General features: G+C 42.5%; 8 protein-coding genes across 8 annotated transcripts, besides 16 other annotated features; 5 read left to right on the forward strand and 3 right to left on the reverse strand.

Moving 5' to 3' along the window:
• The first annotated feature begins 959 nt into the window (after window positions 1-959).
• Window positions 960-1,022: a microsatellite.
• Window positions 1,023-2,132: 1,110 nt separating this feature from the next.
• On the reverse strand, window positions 2,133-3,132 carry PVX_094660 (adenylate kinase 2, putative; the record flags this gene model as incomplete). Its single annotated transcript, XM_001614349.1, has 2 exons — window positions 2,133-2,738; window positions 3,010-3,132. The coding sequence occupies 2 exons, from the start codon at window positions 3,130-3,132 to the stop codon at window positions 2,133-2,135; spliced, it is 729 nt and encodes a 242-aa protein (XP_001614399.1).
• Window positions 2,324-2,346: a microsatellite.
• Window positions 2,929-2,954: a microsatellite.
• Window positions 3,133-3,492: 360 nt separating the features above from the next.
• On the forward strand, window positions 3,493-5,260 carry PVX_094665 (diphthine synthase, putative; the record flags this gene model as incomplete). Its single annotated transcript, XM_001614350.1, has 1 exon — window positions 3,493-5,260. The coding sequence occupies exon 1, from the start codon at window positions 4,445-4,447 to the stop codon at window positions 5,258-5,260; it is 816 nt and encodes a 271-aa protein (XP_001614400.1). The 5' UTR covers window positions 3,493-4,444.
• Window positions 3,841-3,869: a microsatellite.
• A 195-nt stretch (window positions 5,261-5,455) lies between the features above and the next one.
• Window positions 5,456-5,480: a microsatellite.
• Window position 5,481: 1 nt separating this feature from the next.
• Window positions 5,482-5,517: a microsatellite.
• Window positions 5,518-5,605: 88 nt separating this feature from the next.
• On the forward strand, window positions 5,606-7,372 carry PVX_094670 (hypothetical protein, conserved; the record flags this gene model as incomplete). The annotated part of the gene is made up of 1 exon (XM_001614351.1): window positions 5,606-7,372. The coding sequence occupies exon 1, from the start codon at window positions 5,972-5,974 to the stop codon at window positions 7,370-7,372; it is 1,401 nt and encodes a 466-aa protein (XP_001614401.1). The 5' UTR covers window positions 5,606-5,971.
• Window positions 6,285-6,332: a microsatellite.
• Window positions 6,590-6,622: a microsatellite.
• Window positions 7,373-8,451: 1,079 nt separating the features above from the next.
• Window positions 8,452-8,487: a microsatellite.
• Window positions 8,464-11,103, forward strand: PVX_094675 (hypothetical protein, conserved; the record flags this gene model as incomplete). Its single annotated transcript, XM_001614352.1, has 1 exon — window positions 8,464-11,103. The coding sequence occupies one exon, from the start codon at window positions 8,464-8,466 to the stop codon at window positions 11,101-11,103; it is 2,640 nt and encodes an 879-aa protein (XP_001614402.1).
• Window positions 10,143-10,182: a microsatellite.
• Window positions 10,472-10,569: a microsatellite.
• Window positions 10,644-10,666: a microsatellite.
• Window positions 11,104-11,200: 97 nt separating the features above from the next.
• Window positions 11,201-11,259: a microsatellite.
• A 286-nt stretch (window positions 11,260-11,545) lies between these two features.
• PVX_094680 (hypothetical protein, conserved) lies at window positions 11,546-13,297 on the reverse strand (the record flags this gene model as incomplete). The annotated part of the gene is made up of 1 exon (XM_001614353.1): window positions 11,546-13,297. The coding sequence occupies one exon, from the start codon at window positions 13,295-13,297 to the stop codon at window positions 11,546-11,548; it is 1,752 nt and encodes a 583-aa protein (XP_001614403.1).
• A 1,262-nt stretch (window positions 13,298-14,559) lies between these two features.
• PVX_094685 (hypothetical protein, conserved) lies at window positions 14,560-16,407 on the forward strand. The gene has a single exon (XM_001614354.1). The coding sequence runs from the start codon at window positions 14,996-14,998 to the stop codon at window positions 16,094-16,096; it is 1,101 nt and encodes a 366-aa protein (XP_001614404.1). The 5' UTR covers window positions 14,560-14,995; the 3' UTR covers window positions 16,097-16,407.
• Window positions 15,574-15,599: a microsatellite.
• A 315-nt stretch (window positions 16,408-16,722) lies between the features above and the next one.
• Window positions 16,723-16,743: a microsatellite.
• Window positions 16,744-16,748: 5 nt separating this feature from the next.
• PVX_094690 (hypothetical protein, conserved) lies at window positions 16,749-18,628 on the reverse strand (the record flags this gene model as incomplete). Its single annotated transcript, XM_001614355.1, has 4 exons — window positions 18,345-18,628; window positions 17,946-18,050; window positions 17,113-17,737; window positions 16,749-16,888 (listed from the first exon to the last, which is right to left on the reverse strand). Exons 1-4 carry the CDS (start codon window positions 18,456-18,458, stop codon window positions 16,749-16,751), a joined length of 984 nt encoding a protein of 327 aa, XP_001614405.1. The 5' UTR covers window positions 18,459-18,628.
• Window positions 18,629-18,848: 220 nt separating this feature from the next.
• Window positions 18,849-18,895: a microsatellite.
• A 1,647-nt stretch (window positions 18,896-20,542) lies between these two features.
• On the forward strand, window positions 20,543-22,144 carry PVX_094695 (protein phosphatase 2C, putative; the record flags this gene model as incomplete). Its single annotated transcript, XM_001614356.1, is given in 2 exon segments — window positions 20,543-20,604; window positions 20,624-22,144. 1 exon segment carries the CDS (start codon window positions 20,936-20,938, stop codon window positions 22,142-22,144), a length of 1,209 nt encoding a protein of 402 aa, XP_001614406.1. The 5' UTR covers window positions 20,543-20,604; window positions 20,624-20,935.
• Between the last annotated feature and the right edge of the window lie 724 nt (window positions 22,145-22,868).

Raw genomic sequence — 22,868 nt, forward strand, 5'->3', positions numbered from 1 at the left:
GGGGGGAAAAACTCATCATCTTGTTAGCCGCATAACATATATGTATATTTATACGTACAAAATTGCATATTTGCATTTTACTTACCCGCCCATCGCGCGTTAACTGGGAAGAAGCCAAATGAATTAAAAAACTTCTCATTCACGCGTTCCATGAAAAGTTTTTTTTCTCCTGCATTTTTTAACGCGATTTGATGAAATGCGATGAAGGGGGAAAGGCCGCATTACCTAGCTAACAAATTGAAAGGCAAAAAAAAAAAAAAAAAAAAGGGGAAAGAAAATTCGCCATTTGGCAAACACGAGGCGTGCAAAGGGAATTGTAAAAATAAGTGCAGATCCCACTTTGCATAGTACTCACGCTACACAATTCTTAAGCTTAAGAAATTGACATTTTTTAATTGATATTTTTAAATTGTTATGTATGCTGACCATTTCGCGTTAAAAAATTGCACCGAATGTGTCCTATTTTGTTCGTGCGGAATTTTTTTTTTTTTAACATATACGTGATAAATTCACCGCTCATTTGTTCACCCCGGGACGCCACGCACCCTCTGTGGTACCAATAATGGCAAAGGTTCGCATTGCTCAACATCTGGGTGTTCGTTTTGACCCTAAATGCGCGCACAACACGTAGCTGTGCATTTCCAGTAGTGCTTCGTTGTGCCGTTTAGCATCAACAAATAGGCGGGAGAGTTACCTTTGCCGATTTTTCCGCTACCATATTTTGCAAACTTTATGCAGTGGAGCAAACAAAAACATTTTAACGACGCAGCTGCGATGTGTTTCTTAAGCAGCGAATCTGTACACATATAAGGGGGGAGAAGAAGGATTATACTTAAGGCCCCCTACCTACATGGTGTGGTCCTCTCAGAAAAAAATTGAGACGTGGTAAAGTCTGCACCCAGAAAACTACACAGCAGGGGGTGAAACATCCCCACTGTTGCTTTGTGTTCCCCGATCAGTAATAGTAACTTTTAAGTAGGTCATAACTGTGTGCACATTTGAGGGAAAAAAAAAAAATTCCTTTTGAAAAATTCATCCCATGTGCAAACGATACAGAACAGAGAAGGGCTCCCGAAACTGCACGACATCGTGCGTAAAAATGACTCCAAATGGAAGTTAAAAGAAAAAGGGGTTATACCATAGGTATATGTAAATTTTAACCCTCCGGACGGTTATGTAAACCTCATTTGCAGCTACCATTCGGGGCAAATTATGAAAAGATTTTTTAACGGACTTCCATTTGTATAACAAAGAAAATGTGAAGCACCTCCGCGCGTTGCTCTTTTGACGCATGGCGTTCTTCACCATAATGGCTCCCCTTTTTTCTGCATTTGTGTGTGCAAATGGGCACACTGAGCAAACAAATTGGGCATGTTTATAAAAACCGCTCCGTTCAACACCGAATGGGGGAAAAAACTTTAGCATTAAAAACGTTGCTCGCAGCTAAGGCAACTCGACAGCGTACAACGGACTGAAAAAGCGTGGCGGCGCACGCCCCCTAATGCGCACATTTTTAAATCTGCAATTGCAATTGCAAATGCAATGCGAATAATTCGTGCCGCCCACCTTTTACCATTTGCGAAGCAGCCCGCTCCATTTTTCCACATTTTTTAAATTAATATCACACATGTGCGTTGTAGTTTTTTAAAAACGAAAACGACTGAATGGATGGAAGGCGAAGGAAAGACACATTTTCATAAATGCTTCGAAAGTTCGATAAATTAAATAAAATAAAAGTGCAAATAAAATGCAAATAGACTTCTCGTAATATGCTCGCAAAGTGTAAAAAGGGAGAGACGAAGGGGAAGAATAGGAATAGGATAAAAAAAAAAAAAAAAAGTTGCCACAATCAAAAATCGGCCCAGTGAGGGCACTTTCTTTTTTTTTTCTTTTCAAAGGAACAACTCTGTTCACGAACAGAGACGCCTAAGCAGCTTCCAAATTTTTATCCTCGGTGGTGCGAACAATCGCCTTGGACCAAGGTCCGCAATAAATTGCGATTTTTAAAAATGAAGCAAAAAAAAAATTGATGCACACATGCTACGTGCGCATATGTACATAGATAAGGAATGACCCAGTTTGGTAAAACAAAATTCTGAGAGCTACGCCAAGAAGGGGGAAAAAACACACGATTATCCACCTATATGCTGGGATATCTTTTTTTCGAGGTCATTTGCAGGCTGTGTTGCGTCCAAATTGATTAATAAATTTTTGTTTTTATAATAATTGATTAAAGGAGTTGTTTCACTTTTAAAAACGTTGAGCCTTTTTTTTAAAACTTCTTCGTTATCGTCTTCCCTCTGTATTAGGGGCTCATTCGTTATGTCATCCTTAAAAGGGGTTTTTGGAGGATTAAAAATTTTATGGTAAATTCTTCCCGACGGTTTGTGAATTAATCGGCCACTTATCCGCTTGACTAGTACATCGTCTGGGACGTTAAAGTAAAAAACTCCATTCAGTTTCATTTGATTCGTTTGTAACAACTTATTTAAATCTTCCGCTTGTTTCACATTTCTTGGGTAACCATCAAGGATAAATCCCTTTTTACATTGGGGAGATTTTAACTTATCGTCCACCAAAGTTAGCACCACGTCATCATCCACCAGCTTTCCTTCATTGATAATGTTTCGGATTTTATTTCCTAAATCGTTTTTCTTTTCCGCTGCTTCTCTTAGGAGGTCTCCAGTAGACAAATGGCAGTAGCAGTGCGACTTCTTCAGGTTTAGCGATTGCGTTCCCTTGGAAAAATCGTGGAAAAAAATTACGCGTGTGTGCACAGGCGCGAAATTGTGAACGTCTAGAGAACGTCTCTCGAACAGCTCGCTCACAACCATATGGGTAGGCGAATACATACAGAACATACAACTGGTCGCGCTGCAAACCCCCTCAACCACATATGCGGGGGCTACAAAATAAATGGATGAACTTCCCCGCCTGCGTTTTCCCCCAACAAATTAGGACTTTCTTTTCTTTTTTTTTCTCTCTCTTTTTTCCCTTCTTTTTTCATACCTTTCCCGAACCGGGGGCTCCCAAAAAGATGTACCTTCCATCCGGTTTACTTAAACAGGAGTATCTTCTTTTCAATTCATTCAACAGATCAACGGTCGAAAATTTCTCTAAGTTGTCGCTCATTATTGGGAAGAACTGTGCAACTAGTAAAACTAACAAATGGCATTTAAAGGGGGGGGGGGAATTTATTTGTGCAACTTGGTATATATTATACAAATGTACGTACATATATGTGGCAGCCTTCAAGGGCATACAAATGTATCACACGTGCAGCTTATGATAAGCAGAAAAAGGGGGCAGATAAGCAAAAAGGAAAATAAACAGTAGCAGCAAAGCGCTATTCTTTAAATGAACATTGTTTAATTAATTTTTTTTTTTTTTTTTTTCCTTCTCACTATTACATATAACTGGTATTACAAGCATGGTATGTGGAAGAGCGCCTCGGGGTGGGTGGGGGTAAAAAAAAAATTACAACTTTGTAGCCTTATATATCTGCTTTGAAAAGAAAAAAATGGGAAAAAGGAAGAGGAGGCCAAAATGAGGGTAAGCAAAAGAGAACATTACGGCGGAAGAGTTTTAAGGCAACTATCTCTACCGCACTGTTCGCAGCTTATTACTTTTTATAAGGCAAAAGAAAAAGGCGTAACGAACGGCACAGGGTGGGGGATGTACAATTTAATTCCATGCCCAAGTTGACTCCAATTTGTGCTTGGCCATACGATTAATCCTCTATGACACGCGCGAACGCGTATTCTGTATGTACATCTTTGGTAAAGTGAAGATCTGAAAAGAAGAGGTTTACCGAAATGTATGCGGCAGGCTATTCGGCAAAATTGTAATTCGCAGACGATTGGGGAAATAGCTTTTTTGGCGAGGCTCCTGTTGAGTGAGGGGGCTGACAAAGCTGCTTCGGTGAAACGGCTTTCAACGAAACGGCTTTCAACGAAACGGCTTTCAACGAAACGGCTTTGACGAAACTGCTTTGACGAAACTGCTTCCAGCGAAACTGCTTCCAGCGAAACTGCTTCCAGGAAACCCCCCCCAGCGAAAGCGCATAGTGAGCACCATTTCTGAGCTAAATGTCGCGAGGGCAGCGGAGCAGTGCAACTAGGAAAGGCCCAGAAGAAAAGAGCGCGTGCGTGAACTGTTGCTAAATTTCGCCGTGCCTCCGCTCCTAGCCAAAGAGCTTCACTATATTGCCTCCATCTCAGTGGCAAGGGCAGTTGCGCGCTGCACCTTTTTTGTAAAAAAGCGAGCACGTGAAGCGGGCGTTATTGTGTGCGTACGTTAGGGCGGATATATATATATATATATAATATATAAGCACCCATTTAAGCGTACGCACACACATGTGCCTAACCGTTCACTTACACCCAGTCGTGTGCGTGTGCGTGTACCCCCCGGAACGCCCTAACGGAGACCAGCTGCCCACAGGATGGCACTGTACATCATCGGCCTAGGGCTGGGGGACGAAAGGGACGTCAGCGTAAAGGGAAAGGAACTGATCGAAATGTCAGACGTAGTATATTTAGAATCATACACGTCCGTTTTATTCGTTTCAAAAAATACCTTAGAAGAATTTTACAAAAAAAATATTAAGGAAGTAGACAGAAATCTAGCAGAAGAAAATTGTGAAGAGATACTAAAAGAAGCAATAAATAAAAAGGTATCCTTCTTAGTGGTCGGAGACCCACTATGCGCAACCACACACCATGACATTATCCTTCGAGCAAAAAAAAAAAATATTAATGTTCAGGTGATTCACAACGCTTCCGTCATGTCAGCCATAGGAGAAAGTGGTATGCAACTTTACAACTTTGGTCAAACTGTGTCCATCCCATATTTTGAGGGAAATTACAAACCGACTAGCTTTTACGATAAAATTAAGGTAAATTTAGACAACAATTTCCACACCTTATGTTTACTAGATATTAAAGTAAAAGAAAGGACGATAGAAAATATGATGAAAAATAAAAACATTTATGAGCCATCCAGATTTATGACCGTTAACGAGGCTATTGAACAGCTCCTTTATTGTGAAGAGGTGCTTAAAAAAAATGTCATTACGGATAACACGCGGGGCATTGCCATTGTCCGCATAGGGTCAGACAGCCAGCAGATTGTATCAGGCAGCTTATTGGCGCTCAAATCGGTCAGTTACAATGACCCGTTGCACTCTTTAATCATTTGTGCGCCCACGCTGCATGACGTGGAAAGGGAGTACTTCGAAATGTACCAGCACAGGTGTTGACATGGGCGTAAATGTGTGTGTATATGTGTATATATTTATGTTTTTTTTTTATTTCCCCCCCGTTTGTGTCCTTCCCTCGTTCATCATCACCTCTTTCATTAACTTCCCATTTAAGTAACATATTTGTTCACTAATTTTTAATTAACAATTTTGTCCTGTTAAAATTTGCTCGCAACAATATTTGTCACGCGTCATTTTTTTTTTTTTTTTTTTTTGAATAGCCGCCAATTTGGAGTAATTAAACGCGTATGTTGCTCATTTACTTTTGATTACCTTTTTTTTTACCATGTAGCGGTTTAAAATGGTGAGCACCTGTTCGCGCATGCATCGTGCATATTTGTACGTACATACATGTGCAAACGTATTCACGTGGTAGGGGCCCTTGTTCCTCCCTACACAGCTCTGTATTTACACAGCCACCAACGGTGCGCCACGAGAATTGACGTACAAAATGGAAGGGAACTTCTTCGAATTAACCTTTTTTGAGCGCTTTTGTGCCTGCTCTCCATGGGCATGATTAACTTTCCCCCGAAGTGCCTTACTATTGAGGACACGCTAAACGGAAGGAAGGTTATAGTGGCAACACTTTTCAAAAAAGCATATACGCACAGCTGCATTAGCGTGTCCATGCCGCTGTTCACCCTGACACATTTGGTGAGTAGTAAAAATAGGCACACCCATAAGGACATACACATTTAGGGGCTAGCTCCTATGCAATGGGAAAAAAGAAAAAAAATGATTAACCTATTGTATGCCCTATGCGCCCTATGGAACGTATTTTACCTATGCGCACCGCTATTCACTTGTCTTCATATTGAAGACACTGTCAAAGTTGAGCTACCCAAAATAGGGAGCGGCGATTTTTTAAAAATTTGTTGCGCAGACTTTTGCTCCTTCCAAAAATATGACGTAACTACGAAGACGTATTTGTTCATCAAGGAAAACATAATTTTGCATAATTGTAAAAATGGCATTAACTTGTACCACTCTAGTGACTATTTTTTTCACTTGGCTCACTTTGTAAAAAATGATCGAATGGTCGAAATTGTTGATTCCTTTGAGCATCAAAAGGTTAAGTTTACCGTTTGGGAGCCCCTTTTTGAATTGCTCTCAATTGGGGGTGGCCAGAAATATGTCCATATGCCCCTCGGATTTTATGAAGCTAAGAAATGCAGAAGGAGTCACACAAAGGGGAATGCCATTGGGGGGAACACGCCCTGGGATAATTACGGCAGCGCCGACTTTGAGCTTAACAGGGGGGGAAATGAACCATTTTGCGAAGGTGCACTGGAGGGAAAACGAGTAGGCGACGCTAAAGCGGCTAAAGCGGCTAAACTGGCTAAGACGAACGCCAATTGGAATAAGGCCCCCCCCGGAAATAAATTTGTTTGCACGGAACATTTACCCAAGGGGGGAAACACTAAAAGGTATCATTATGGCGACGAAAACAATTCGTGTCAAGTAGACCCATTAATGCAGTTGTTTAATGAACTCATGGCTGAACGGGAAAAGGAAAAAAATAGTTTTTTTCATCACTCAAACGGATTTACACAGGGGAGTGAAGCTCACGCTGATAATGTGCTAATAAGTTATATTGCAAAAAAATTTGGACAGAGGCACACATCAAAACTGTGTGCCCCTGGTGGAGGCATCTCCGAAGCAACACTCTACTTGTCACACCGCTTAACCCCCTTGATAAAAAATCTCCTCCTTAGTAACCCCATACTTATATTTTTATTTGAAGACCCAGCAATTTGCGGCTTGTGTGCGAAAAGGACGACCATTGTAGGGGAACCCACGCGAGGCGGAAAAAAAAAAAATAAAAAATGGTCACCCCCAAATTACAAATCGATGCTAAAAAGTGCCTCCATACTCCTTCTTCTTGCCATTTTAATGGCAACCATTTGGATACTTTTAAAGAGAAAGAAATGCAAAATGAAAGACGAAAAAATTCCGAGGGGTGCTGAAAAAAGGCTAGCCGAAATACACGTAGCGTACAAGAACAAAATACAAACAAATTTTGGCTCAAAAATAAAAGACATTACGGATGAAGATTTAATAAATCTCATCGCTCATAATAAGGCGGAGCTGATCATTGTCTGTCAACCGTAGCACCCGCGCGGGGGGGATTGTGGTAGTGCCCATTTTTCATGTCAAGCTGGAAATTTTGTATGAAGTTGCCCCCCTGTTTGCATCGTTTAAGGCATAAAAGAAGGTACATTTCGCGTAGCTGCGTCTGTCCTGCTGAATTTTTTGTTTTTTCGTGAAAATTTCCCCCCCCACAGTTTGTCACCCGGTTCCACTGCTTCACGGGCTGAGGATGTACATATATAGTTATACATGTAGTTATATATATATATACTATATTATCCTATTTTTTTTTTTTCTCTCATTTGACGTTTCAAAACGTAGGCGTTGTCGCATGCGTATGTTGAAACCCCCCCACATTGACGTGCTCATAATATGCACATAAAAATGGCAATTCGAATATGCGGCAAATTTCGCCATAGAACAGCGTTCTTTTTAAATTCGTTTTTATAATTCTATTGGATGAGCAGCGGATCCACAGGCATGTCAATTCGGCTTTATTTTTTTTTTGTAACTCCCCTGCAACGGTGATTGAACTCGCGTTTTTTTCGCTTTCCCAAATGATGTAAAACGCAAATTAGTAAAACTGTTGCATAATCGCAGGGAAAGAGAAAAAAAAAAAAAGTGATCACTTAATTTTTTTTTCTCTTTTTGGAAGAGGTAGCCATTTCGCCATCCTCCCCTCCCCATTCGTGTAAATCCGTACAAATGCGCAACTTAAATGAACACTTTCATTTGATATGTTAACCATAGTGGGTACAATTTAGCAACAATTTGTTCTTGCAAGTGACCCACATGTGAAGCTCGTTCGATGCAAAGAAGTAGAAAAAAAAAGGTACACAAAAGTAACCGTGGGATGGATGCAGACTGTTCGAAAGGGCCGCCAAGGAGAAATAACATAAAATAGCGCCCCACTGAAAACGCACAAATGCGCTTTCCAAAGTGGATATCGTTCCTGTAAGTGAGCTGTACCATGTGAGTACATCCCTGCGTAGGCCGGTGTAGACAGGCGATTTCCAGCAGAAGCGCAGGGGAGCCACGGTAGTTGTTTTTTTCCCCCAAGGGGAAAGTTGCACCAGGAAAATCACACCACCAAGGAGGTAGCTCCCCCCAAAATGTTCCACTCCTTCGAAGTGACCAAACTGTGCGACCACGAAAGTGTTAGCAGTCACCTAATAACGATCGGGTCGTTCAACATTCTCTGCGATTTGCCGTTGAACCCAAGGGAAATTCTGAATTTTAAGAAAAGCACAATAAGCTGCAATAATGTGGATGAAGAGAAGTCGCAGGGGGGGAAGCCACCGGGAGAGAAGTCACCTGGGGAGAAGCCACCGGGGGAGAAGTGCATACGGATAACGAACCTGGAGACGGAGGCCCTATCGAATAAGTTATTGCTAAACATAAGCAGCGTGCCGATAAAGATTCACATCATTTTAATTTCCTGCAGTGAATGTTTCATGGGGTTACCAATATTCTGCAAATATTTCGACGTGTCAGATACGCAAATAGTTTGCACAAAATTGACCTTCACCTTTGCTTTAAGCGCAGTCGAGAATTTACAGACGAAGGAAAGTTATTTACCGCCCTGGGATGAAGAAGATGCTCGGAGAGAGCGGTTTAGCAAAGAGGAGGTTAGCGAAGGGAAGCCTAGCGAGGAGAAGCCTAGCAAAGAGAGTTTCAGCAAAGACAGCTTCAACAAAGGGAGCTTCACCAAAGAGAGCTTCACCAAAGAGTGCTTCACCGCAGATGAATATTTCAATTTAAAACTAAGCTTCAGGAATTCCCTACATTTATTATCATACAGGGAAAAGATAAGCTTCCAGCAAAATGACGAAGTCATTTGCATTACCCCCTACAGCAGCGGGTACTCCTTGGGCAGCTGCAACTTTGTTGTTAAGACGGACCTTATGAATTTATGCATTATTAACAAAAGCTGCTATAATGTTAAAAGGCACCCCTCTCCGCTTGATTTGGCATGCCTGGAAAAGGCAGACTTTGTTCTTTTTACCGCATATGTGAAGGGGGGTGCGAGCACGGAGGGCCCGTCCCAGAGGGGGAGCGCGCCAGGCGGAAGCGTTCCCGGTGGAGGTCCTCCCAGCGGAGGAAGCCCAAATAGAAGCCCCCCAAACGGAAGTCCCCCAAATAGAAGTCCTCCAAATGGAAGTCCCCCAAACGGGAGCCCCCCAAACAGAAGCCCCTCAAACGGATGCCCCCCCAGCGAGCACACCCGGGAGAAAATAAACATGTGCGTCGAAAAGACCTACAAAGATAGCCTAAACAAGATATGCTCTATCGTCCTGCGGACGATCAAAAGCAAGGGGTGCGTGCTCATCCCAGTGGACCTGCACTTCCTGTACTTCCTCGAGTTGATCGAGTTGATAGGCGTAGTCATCAGCAAATATCTAGCCAAAGAAGAACAAGTGCTCATCTTTACCATAATAGGAAACATCAGCAATGTGATTCACCAAGCAGATTTGTGTGCCGAATGGGTAGAAGAATCGAGAAAAAAAAAATGCAGCAAAGTCTCCAATCCACAGGGACCTTTTTCCATTGAAATTATGATCAAAAATAATCGACTCATTACAGGAAATGATATAAATGATATAGCCAAATGGTTTAGGTACCCATGTGTATGTTTTGTGCAAGATTCATCTTTGCGATTTTTTGAATCTTCCACTTTGTTAGAAAAGTGGGCCATGGAGGAGAACAATTCTCTTCTGCTGATTGATCCATACTACGACCCTGTATCTGTGTTGGCTCCCTTCCACATTTACCTTAAAAAAATAAATGTCTTTTTTTGCCCCATTTCTTGGGATCTAAATGAGTCCGACATTTGGGAAATTATAAACACCAATGTGAATAAGAAATGTGTGTATTTGCTCCCCCACCGGTTGGGGGAGGGGGGCAGTTCACCGAGGATAGGCACCCAAGTGGAAACGACACATGTAAATAAAAGAAGCGGCCAAGTGGAAACGGCACATGTAGGCCAAGCAAGCAGCTACCACGTTGGAGAAAATAACGGGGAAGAGGAAAGTTACAATAAAAGAGGGAGCATCCCTCCATATGGAAGTTACCCAACTGGAAGCCCATATGGAAGTTACCCAACTGGAAGCCCATATGGAAGTTACCCAACTGGAAGCCCATATGGAGATGTGAACCCAAATGGAAACCCATGTGGAAATGTAAACCCAAATGACATCATCTACATCTACCCACTACGCACACGGGAAATTATTTATGACACATTTTCCCAGGTGGGTAAAAACATGCACCCAGTTCCCTTCACTGTCGACGGCACAAATAATTTGGAAAAAATTTTAACAAAGATAGATAACCTCCACTGCGCGAAGGTCAGATGCTCATACAATAGCACACTCTTCGGGGATTACATAAAAGAAGGCCAAATGGAAATGTGCAAATCAGCCTCACAAAGCATAGAGGTAGATAATAAAAAAACAGATGATGAATGGATGAGCGAAAAGGGAGTGAATCTCATGTTTGGGTCCATACGCGAAGAAGATTTTGTTGAGAAATTACTCCAGTTTGGCTACAACAAAAACGATTTAGTAGTAAACCATTCAGGGGGAAGTACCCCCGATGAGCAGACTGAAAAATACTTGTGGAGCATCACCATCAATTCAATTAACTCCAAGGTAGTATGCTACACAAGGTACGACATCGAGGTAGTCAGCAGCCATGCGAAGCTGCGTCAACAGGTTAAGGAGATTCTCCAGAGAATCACAACCACGCTATGATTCGCCGGTGCGCAGGAATACTTAAAAAAGGAGGAGTGAGAAAAGGGGCCCAGCAATGTTACCCCTACTGCTGTCATAAAATTGGCTACTCATTTGTGTGTGCAGCGGCAAGTTGATGTCCTGCCTCTCGCTGGGTCTTCATTTTTGTCCCCCCCTAACAATTCACCGTATAACTCTTCTAGCCTGCTGCTGCACCCTGCTGCCGCACCCCGCTGCTGTGCTCGCGCCGATCCCACTTGGGCGAAGTGCGGTTGGCACGGCTCTCCCAGTTGGTGCGTTTTTTTCGTAAAATAATAAATGTCTCCACTTCGTGGCAACTCAGGCAAAAATGCGTCAAAACGTTGATGCCGCTTCGTCAAAACGTTGATGCCGCTTCGTCAAAACGTTGATGCCGCCCCGTCACAATTTTGCTACCACCCCGTCAAAACGCTGATGCCGCCTGTTAAAACTTGCGCTTCCAGTTCCTGCGGTTGGCGTGGAAGTTGCCCCATATCTGGCCCTGCAGGCGCACGCGCTTGAGGTACCCGGGGGGGTGCTTCTCCATCCTGTCTCGGCGCTGCCTAAAGTAGAGGTAGTACTCGTCGGGGAGGTTTTCCACGTCGTTGTGGATGCCCTCGATTTTCAAAAGGGCGTTGTCCGCTAGCGACGCCACGTACTTGGTTTTGAAGAAGCCCCCCCGGTCAAAAGCCTGGGTGGTCAGCTTCCCATTATTGTAATACTGACTAAACACATTATCTGATTTTATCTTCAAAACATTTGTGTTTGGATCAATTTGGACGCGAACACTTGGAAGAACGTAGCCAGCTAATTTTCTTTCATAGGGGATGTTGTCCTGCTCCAGTTGGCCCAACTCCATTATGCTGACAGTTCCCACTTCCTGCACAACATAGCGCACATATATTTTAGCATTGATGAAAACGTTTTTTATTTGTTCGACGTAATTTATGTTAATTCCTGGCATTATTTCGTTTCCGCTCAGGAGGATGGTCTGCATGTGGGATGCCTTCTTTTGGATAAACTCCATTTTCGTCCCGATGTCCATATCGGAGTTTTTAAAAAAAAAAAGAAAATCGCGAATTAAATAATTGTTACAGACGAGCATATTTATGGGCATCTCCACATGGAATAGCTCTTCAAATAAATTCATGCCATCGGTGAAATTAAAATCAACATCGGTGAAGTCCTTTTTAATTAGCAAATTGTGAACCGCGAAATTGTTCTCTTTACTCTTCATATGTTCCTTAAACCAGTCCATGTAGCCATTACAATTTAACGTCTTCTTTTTGCTCGCTTCGGGGAAAGTGACAGTCGCGCCAGAAAAAAGGAGGCTAAAGAGCACATCAAAATAGAGTATACTGTTCGCTGGCACGCACATCAAGGCGATGGTGTTGCTTTGCCCCCAATTGAAGAAGTTACTTAAATGCATGGACTGGTTGAAAATGCAGGTGGATAAAAACTGTACGCTTTTGTCGCACTCGTTCTCTTTGGATAAGTACAAATGGAAGGCAGACGGGGAATCGCCCTGTAGGGGGGTCATCCCCTTCGCGGCAGAATTATTTCCGTCTTCCCCAATCCCTCGAATGAAATATCTCTCCTGCGCTTCGTTCATCTCTCCCCCCATTTGCCCATTCGCCCACTGTTCATCCTTCTTCAACTGGTACATAAACTTATGGCCGAAATTTTCCCGCCCTTCTTTCAAATCGTCCAAATACTCCTCATGCGATAAAACATCCGGCCTGTCATAACATATTAAAAAAGGAATTTGCAGATTGAGGGAAATTTCTTCGATAAAATGTTTGTAGAAAGGATGGCAAAGAATTAAATCGATGTTATTCTCTGCTATGTAAAAGGAATATTTCTGCTTTGTCTGTTTTGCCTTCTTTACAGGTGTTGGGATGGACACGTAATCGTAATTGTTCATTAAAACGCAAAATTGAAAAACCACTTGAGAGTAACATGGCGGGAAAAGGCAGCCTATTTTTTTCCCCCTACTATTTGACCAGCCCTGAAGCCCAAAATAATCGTTTACATAATACGCAAGCTTTTTATTCATTAAAAAAACTTCACTAAGGAATTGATTGGAAGAGACTAAACAACCGTTTGTGTAAATGTTAAATGGGATGCTCATTAGACTTCTCACTGTGCTGAAGCGCCTGCTTGGGCGTACCCAGTGGGCCCACATTTTGACATACATACTGTTACTGCGTCTTCTGTAGAAGGGGAGGTGTCCATCAATGTGCCTACGAGTATATGGGTCTTCCTACACACTTATGTCTCATTCCTTCCTGCTGCTCTCCAACCAGTCTGACTCTTTATTTCCCAATTAAACGGACCACCGCAATCACCTGCAGGGTTAAACCAAATCTTCGCGCTGTTGAAGGAGTGCTCGGAATATACGCCTCGCACGTGACTTAAAATGGAGGCAACCTCTCCGCTGCACATTTTTGGGGTTTCCAATAATTGGCCTCATTTACATCCCCACAGATGTGCAGATAGGCGGTTATGCAGATAAGCGGTTATGCAGATAAGCAGTTATACCTTCATGTAATGCGATGTTACTCATTCCTTAAGCTGCTTCCCTTTGAGCGCTCAACTGGGTGTCCCTTTTTCTGAGGGGACAAAATGTTCGCCCCCACGGTGGTACATCCGCTTGTAAATCTATCCCTACAGATAGGACCATATAACTAAGGACACTGGGTGAACGTTCTCTCCTTTTCTTCTCCCTCCGATTGGCACGTACATGTAGACATCAGGTTGCCGCATAAGTACCATGTGCGGGTGACGAATGGGGAGGTATTCACATATTTACAGCTGCGATGCTGTGGAGGGGTGCCCACTTGAGGCTTAAACGTTTAGGGAGCGAGTCCAGCAGAGGAATAACTGAAGACATGCCCAGAACGTATATACATACGTACATGCGATCTGCTCACGTGTTGGCTGGGCTTCCCTGTACGTTGTAAGCACGCAAACAAGTATGCACCTCCGATGTGCTATCCCTGAAGGGGCACTTGGCCAAGGACGGTGAAGAGGCAAGATTCCTCAATTTTGTTCCTCCCCTTTGATATGCCCTTTACACAGAAAAGTTCGAAAAGTTAAACACATCTTTTGCAATACGTTTGGCGTGATATGTGCAAAGTGCCCTTGTCAGGCGTTGCAATATGCATGTAGATATACGCACAATTGCTGCTCCCTCTTCTGAGAGAAAAATGCTGATGGATCCTTCGCGAACACGTGACATAGTCCATTTGCCCAAACAGGTGGGAAGTGCATCTTGCAGTGGAATGCTTCTCCTCTCTGGGAAACGGAAACTGTGAGAAAATGTACCCGCTTGGTAAAATAACGTTTGAATTTTTTTTTTTTTCCGTGGCGCCAATTTTTTTCTGGGGAAGGAATCTCCACAAATACAACGTGTTCAGGCGAATCGTTTTTTTTTTTTTTTTTTTCTTCTTCCTTTTTGAGATTAATTTGGAATAAAAGCACACCAGTTTGCGACTTTCATTAATCATTCTTCCAACGATTTTGTGTCATACGTACGTATGCATGTACCTTACCGTATGCGCTAAATTGGGAACCCAAAATGGGCGAAGGTCATTCGGAAGGGAAACTCGTTATCACGCTCTGCAATCGCCGCTGAGTTAATTTACGCAACAGGAACAGGGCGGTTTACATACTTGCCTCATTTTTAAGAACATGATATATCCTCGCATGTGGAAGCTTCTCCCCAGGAATATGGCCACAAGTGGAAGCACAAGTGGAAGCACAAGTGGAGGCACAAGCGCAGTGACTGTCCCAGTTGTGTTTTAAAGGTAACCAAAGGGGGCCGCTCTTAAGCCGCTGCCAAACCGCTGCCAACCGCTCGTACACGAAATAGAGAAGAAGTGGGAAAAAAAAAATGGGGAGGAAGAAGCGAAAGATAAACATCGAACTGAAGCCCTTTTGCTACTACTGTGACAGAGAATTCGACGACGAGAAGGTCCTCATCCAGCATCAAAAAGCGAAACATTTTAAATGCTTGCAGTGTAATAGGAAGCTAGACGTAGCTAGCGGGTTGGTGATCCACATGATGCAGGTACATAAGAGTAATTTAAAGACGGTACCCAATGCTTTGCCCAAAAGAAACGACCCAGAAATTATCATAAGAGGAATGGATGGAGTTCCACCAGAAATAATTGAAGAAAATTTAAGCAAATTGAAGCAAAAATTAGGAGATAAAAATATTAAAAGACAACAGAGAGTAAACTGGGCACAAGTCGCCATGGCACCTACAATGGAACAATTCCTACAGCAAGCTCAGATGGGGAACTTCTCCTTCCCAGGATTTAATTCCCCATTATTGCCAACAAATAACTTATTACCAAATGGTCCCCCAGATTCGAAGAAGAAAAACATCCCCCCTATGCCTTTATTTTTACCTAACAACTTTAATATGATGCAGCCACCTCCCCTAGGTGCTAATATGTATCCTCCAGTTAATCAACAGAATGCTAGCATGCCTAATATGCCCCCTCCTCATATGCCTTCCAGTATGACCCCACCGAATGCTCCCTCGTCTGGCCCGGCAGGATTCCCACCAAACATTCCAACACTCCCTCCTGGTTCTGCTCAGAAGTATCCTCCCAACGTAAACTTCCCAGGATCTGCATTTCCACAAAATTTATCTCCAAATATGTTCCAGCCACCACCCCATTCGATGTATATGCCACCCGGTCTTGGCCAACCGCCAGTCCCTCCTTCAGCCCCACCTATGATGCCGCCCGCAATTCCACCGTCTGCACCACCAGGGATGGCCCCCCACCAGCCCCTAAACCCAGATGATGTAGACGCAAAATTAGAGGCAGGTGCACCAGATGGGGAAAATTCATCCCCAACAAAATCGGACACGAAAAATGAACACAAGGATGTTAGTAGTAACCATGGAGAGATTGCCAACCAGGGACAACCGCACAGTGCAGACGAGAATGAAAATCCGGGTGGAAGCGATTCTGGAAAGTGATATGAGGCGTAGGAAAATAAGGCAAAGTGGGAAACCAGCAGTTGTATTTAAAGTGGGCACCCTAGACAGTTCTTTCCAGTCTACATAATTCGCGATGAACGTGATCCTTAAAAGTTGAGTTATCATGCCGCAGCAGTTTGTTCGCCCCAGCTTGGTACTCCTCAACGTAGCTTTTGCGTAGAGCAGAGCATAAATTTTGCCTAATGGGAAAATTTTTGCCAACCCCATTTCTACACTCTTTTGCATAAAAAAAAAAAACTTCTTCCTTCTTCTTCCTTCTTCACCATTCCAATTTGAACAAATAAATTAACGAAATAATTGCAGCTTTGTAAAGGGAATAAGTTTGGAGAGGTGGCAAAAGGTTAATTCGAAAGGGTGTAGCAAAAATTGCAAGTTGCGGGACAAACAAAAAATACAAAAAAAAGGGGCAAGCGGAAAGGCAGATGTGTGGTTGTGCGGACAGAAAATCAGCGGGTGGGTAGCTGGATAGCTGGGTAGGTGGCCATTTACGTGCGCTCTAGCCAGTCTGCCCCGGCGCTTTAATGTCGCCCTTCCCCAGGTAACGCACACACAATCTGCACATCGCACCGCTAGCTATTCAAAATGATATGCACCATAGGGGGGAATGCGCCATCCCCATATTACTATCCGCCTAATCGAGAATGATAACTTTTCTCTTTTTGCCCTTCCTAATACCCACGTTATCAGACGCGGTCGAGCCATTTTCATTTTCAGGACGTTTCACACCGCTGCAATCTCGTTTGACCTTCAAAACGTGCACGCAGTCGCTGCCTGGAGAGGGGAAAAAAAACACACAAAAGATGGACAACGTGTTGAGAGGAATCTACAAACTGAGGAGCACATTTCATGGGGCACATTTCAGGGCTTTCCCATTAGTACGCGCTTAAGGCTGCCATTACCGCTATTTTTTGGTGTGGCTCCTAAACTGCCGGGTAAAGTTATCACCTTTTCTTCACCCCCCTGTTCACTTGCCGCTTGCCTCTTCTTTCGCTTACCTCCTGGTATCTTGGACGATTTCCTACACACATCCTGCGCAGGCACATGTGTCTGTTCCTCCTCCTTTACACGATCCGCATTCAAAGTGAAAACATCTTTATTCCTTCCCTGCAACGAATTTGATCGTTTAAAATTATTTTTTGTGTTCTGCGAGGTTTCTGCACTTTCACCATTTTCATGGCTAGTCGAATCCATCGACGGGTCGATCACAATGATATCATTCGAAATGGAACAAATTTTATCATCACGTTCTTTTCGATTTTTAAATAAATTATCATACTGTTCTGGCGTTAAGCAACTTCCAAGGGATATATTTAATATTTCCCCATCTTTATTCATAAAATTATTAAGTAGCCTCATTTCAGCTGCCTGTGCTGCCATTAATTTGGGGCTGCCCTTACATATGCGGAAATCAGTTCCTCCTGTTTTTTTCCCTCCACTGATTTGATTTTCCAGTTTTCCAAAGGTGTACAGTTGATTATACTCCAATACTAGCTTGTCTAACAGTTCGTAAAATGACCTGTCATGTCCGCTGTGCACTATGTGCGCCAGCTCGTGCAGCAGCGTCCCCATGATGTCGTTGAAGTGAAATAACTCCCCTCCCCTTTTTTTCCTCATACGTATCTGCAAAGGGGCACACATGTATGCAAAGGGGAACACATATATGCAAAGGGGCACACATATATGCAAAGGGGAACACATATATGCAAAGGGGTGGGGGGGTACTTTTTATGTATGTGGGTACCCCTTATACATGTGCATAGGGGCACAGCGGAGGGAACCCTCACCCGCTATACTACACACATGCAACAAACGGTCAGCCGAAATGTACCTTAATTTCAGATTTAGTCGCTATGTTTAGCCCTAGCAATTTTGGGCTCCGAGGTAAAAACTCGGACAGTAACTCAACCGAAAAGCGCATCTTCTTCATAATTGGCTGCAAAAAGGAGGGGAAATTTGGGGGTATTAAAATGAGCGGTGAAATGTAGAAACGGCACAGGGGGTAACATACATCTCTGCGAATGAGTCGGTGGGGTGGAAGCAACACATATGAGAGGGCATCTGAGAGGACGTCTCGATGCGCCTCATTGGCAAGTCCTCCCACATTAACATTTCCTACTGTTTGCTCCATTTTTTTCACATCTTTTTGGCTAGCTACCACTCAGTTATTCACCTTTCAGTGGGTGTTTTTTTCTTTTTTTTTGTTTTTCTTTGTTTTTTTTCCTCTTACCATCACCTGGTCGGCGGCCCGGGTCAACACTGCCTTTGCCTTCTTATCATTTTCGTTTAAAACTTTAATTTTATGAATTCTGTATTTTACATCATCCAAATTTTTAATGTTCATGACTTAGGGAAGCGTTGTGAAGGCAGTTTGTCATTCTTTTTGCTTCTTCAAATTTTGCAAAATAAAACAAAAACAGGAACAAATGTTCTTATTTGCCAAGTTCATCACGCAGATGTTTGTTACAATTACGTTTTAAATTAATCGGGTAAATATTTCATCCATTAATACCTCGCCCCACCGCTTTTTTTTTTTTTTTTTTTTTTTTCCGTGATTTTTTCCGTCATTTTTTTTTACTCTTGGCGAACATGCAGGAATGGGGAGGGTGAGTGCGCTCAAAGTGTTCGGATGTGCATGTGCCTTTATATTTGCATTACCACGTTACGTCGGAGAAAAATGTACAAATCTCATTATGAGCAACTCGGCGCATAGAGATGTTCACTCTCTGCTAGCGTTAAATTGTTTTGCGTTTACACCTGACTACATTTTTTTTGTTCCGCGAAGCGTAGAAGAGGGAACCCCGTAAAAGGGATCCTCACAAAGGGGAGCCTCACAAAGTAAACACCGAGGAACGCTTTTCTTTACCCCCCGCATTAACTAAACACGCCATGCTGTGCAAACCTGGGGATGCTCAAAATGTGCGGAATTATTTTGCAAAATAATCTGCACTCTTCTTAAGTTGAAAGGAGGAAAAAAAAAAAAAATCCCCTTCATGCGGCAACATTTTTAAGCAGGATGTCTTTTTCGAGATTGTAAAAAAAAAAAAAAAAAAAAAGTATCGATGTTTTAAAGTTGGGCCATGCCTGAGTAATAGCCTAAATCAATTTAATAAATTTACGATGGGGGAACCTTCCACCCGTCTTCCCGATGATTAAAATGTGCAGTTAATGTAAAAACTGCGGGGGGGAAATTAAACCGCCCTTTTTTGTCAAAGGGTTATTAATATTGCGAACTTGTCTGTTGTCCTTTGCCAAGACAAAGCAGCAAAAAGGAAAAAAAAAAGGACATTAATGGCTGTACGTTAAATGTTACCTCTCTATGTTGTTGGGACTACAACGAAACGAGGGAAATCACATTATTTGTAATTAAAAATGAGCTACATATAAATACATTATGGGTATTTCTCTTCGGATGCACCTTTCTCTTCATTTGAACGGGCGCCAAAAAATGGGCAGAAGAAAAAAGTTCCTCCAAAATGACGGAAGTAGCACAGCATCACCGTGTTACGTGCCACTTGTTCGACCGCATCCACCGCCAGATGAAGGTGGCACATGTATAAAACCACATTAAACCCCACGCAACGCCATCCGCAGTTATCCAAAAAGGTTCGCTTTGTGCATCTCCAAATGGGGTATGCAATGCTATATGCCGATGTTGTTACCAAAATAACATTTTTTTTTTTTTAAATAAAATGTAGAACATGTAAAAGCGTAATAGCATCGCTACTGCAGCTTATCACGCAATTCTGGTGGGCCATTCGAATTGTAAAAAAATGGCCCAACGATGTGGGGGCTACATTCCTACTGGTTAAATTTATGATGTTTTACGGATAGGCCTAATATTCCAAAAAAAAAAAAAAAAAAAAAAGACTTTCAAAAATTGCAGTGGCATACATTCCGCAAATGTGGCAAAATTTTCCAAAAGGACATAAAAAGGAGTTATATTAAAATTGCAAAGTGAAGGAAAAGGCTGCCCCTATTTTTTACGCATCATTTTGTGATTTTTTCCCCCTTTTGCGTTTTATTTTCACGTATGCATGTTGCACCGTAAGGGATGATGCCAACACTGAGCTGTTGCAGTTTTTTCGAGCTCCAGCCAAACTTGGGTGAGAGAGCTTGTGCTAATGTTTCGCGCGTGCAGGGGTGGAGGAAATGTACTTATTTTGCTCCTTACCACCTTACCGCTTTGCCGCTCTACAGCGTCACCGCTTCACCGTTGCGCGCCGTTTTTTTATCCCGCTACAAAACCGGGCCTTCCCATTTTGGCAGACTGGCTTGCCATTTTTTGTTCCTCATAATTAGCACGTGGCGAAGAGGAAGTGGCCCCACGAAAATATAACTGTGTAATCGCGTGTACCCCCCCGGTTCGCCCCTTCTTTTCATGGCTTGCATTTAAGTCCACATAGCGTAATTTTTTTTTTTTTTTTTGGAAAAGTAAATTTTAAATGCGAGATGGGGGGAAAAGAATAAAGCAAAGCATGGCAAATAGGGCTAATCATGGCGGAAAAGGCAAACCATAGCGGAAAAGCGAACCATAGCGAAAAAGCGAACCATAGCGAAAAAGCGAACCACAGCGAAATAAGCAAACTATAGCGAAATAAGCAAACTATAGCCAAAAAGAAAACCACTGGCAATAAGCAAACCACTGCTAAAAAGCAAACCACTGCCAACAAGCAAACCACTGCCAACAAGCGAACCACCACCAACAAGCGAACCACCACCAACAAGCAAACCACCTCCAACAAGCAAACCACCTCCAGCAAGCAAACCACCTCCAGCAAGCAAACCCCATGCGGAAAAAACCCGAGGCTTTTACCCCAAATGATCACCACATTTTTCCCCCTGCTGGTCGTGCTCCTAAATAATATGCTCACGTGCTATCCAAAGCGACTCGCTCACTCCGTGTATGCTGTAGCGCCTATAAATTCGAAGAGGAAAATGAACTATTTGCTGAAAAAAGAAGATTGCTACTTTTACCGTCAGAACCTTAATTTTTTTTCCAAAGAATTCGAGAAAAAATTAAAAAAGAATAAGAAAACGAAAAATGAACTGGGAATGAAGGATAGCATTATGGATAAGCTATCTTTCTTGCCAACCCAAGGTGGCCACAAAAGCTCCAATTTCACAAACACGAAATGTGACACACAGCTTAGCAATAACTTCTCCAAGGAACTTAATTTTGTAACCAAGTTGCCTTGCACCTTCTTAAAAAATAAAGTCACCTTTAACTTTTTTAACATGGCAAACAGTGTATATTTGAAATATAAAATTAAAAAAAATATTCTTTTCTCCTTTAATAAAAAGGCCTTCTGCTCAAGTGGAAAACATTCCATTTTGACAAATTATAAAATTATTAAACACCCAGATAAGGTAGAAAGTGAAGATTGCTGTTTGAATGGGAAGGGATTTATGGCCATTGCTGATGGTGTAGGCTCATGGATCAGGCATGGAGTAAATCCGAGAAAATATCCCGAAAAATTTTTACAACTTTTACAAAAAAAAATGGATGAAAATGAAAATATGAAAATTGAAGATGTGCTCAACTATGCCTATCTAAATAATGACATCGAAGGATCAACCACCGTTTGTCTAATTATCTTTAATAACAATAGCACCATCTCCACGGCTGTCATTGGAGACTCCCAATTTATTCTCATTCGAAATGATAATATCATTTACCGCTCAAAACCGCAGCAGTATGAGTTTAATTTCCCCTACCAGTTGGGAAGTAATGAAGTGAGCAAGCCAAATGATGCTGACATTGCCCACATAGAAGTAAAAAAAAATGACATCATCGTTGCAGGGTCGGATGGACTGTGGGATAATTTGTATGATAATCAAATATTAAATTTGGTCAAGCAGAATAACTTTTCCTCCCTGTCGGAGAAAATTGCCAATGAGGCCTTTAACTACTCGAAAATGAAGCGGTGGATGTCTCCCTACATAAACAACTACAACAAGGAGTTTAAGTGCCACAAAACGGGCGGCAAAATGGATGACATCACTGTTTCCTGCGCGCTCATATGCTGAGCGCCGCGGCAGAGTGGACACAGGGCAAAACGGGACACCAGTGCAGGGGCAAACAAAAACAAAGTGAAGGGAAGAAGGGAAAATGCAACCAACATGGTAACGAAATGAGCCAAGTGCGGCACCCCACTGTAAACCCTAAAAATGCACACTTTGTATGTTAAGCAGCCCTCATCCGCCTTTGCTCGAAGGGGGAAAGAAGCCCCATTGAAGCATTTATAGGTTTAACGGAGAAGCCTCTTTTTGTGTAGCTCTAAAGGGACCCTACTTTTTAAAAACTCATAAAAGGGGGAGAACCCCACGGAGCCTTTCCCATGTGCGCATTTCCCCTCATCCCAGTTGTGCATGCACGCGTGTCCCTTTTGATTCCCACGAAGATGCCACCACCACTTCACCGTTGTTCCATTGTTATTCCATTTTTTTGTTGTTAATATGTGTACCGCTTCCGAGGCGCTTACTCCATCGCGCGGTGTAAATATATGCCTATTAATAAATCACCCCCCCATTCGAATCCCTCCCCTTTGAAGGTGCCCTTCGCATTCTTCCCATGTTTTGTAAATTTCAAAATATGCAAATGTACATTAAAGGAGTTTCCCTAATTTCACTAATTTTCCATTTTGAACATTTTTTATATGTACAATAATTTGAAATATTTTTTTTGTAGTATCTTAACAAAGCGCCCTAGTGCGGATAAACACCCCCCACTTGTTTCACCTTTGTAAATTAG

This window comes from Plasmodium vivax, chromosome 8 (assembly GCF_000002415.2).
Source record: "Plasmodium vivax chromosome 8, whole genome shotgun sequence".
Classification (NCBI taxonomy): Eukaryota; Apicomplexa; class Aconoidasida; order Haemosporida; family Plasmodiidae; genus Plasmodium; species Plasmodium vivax.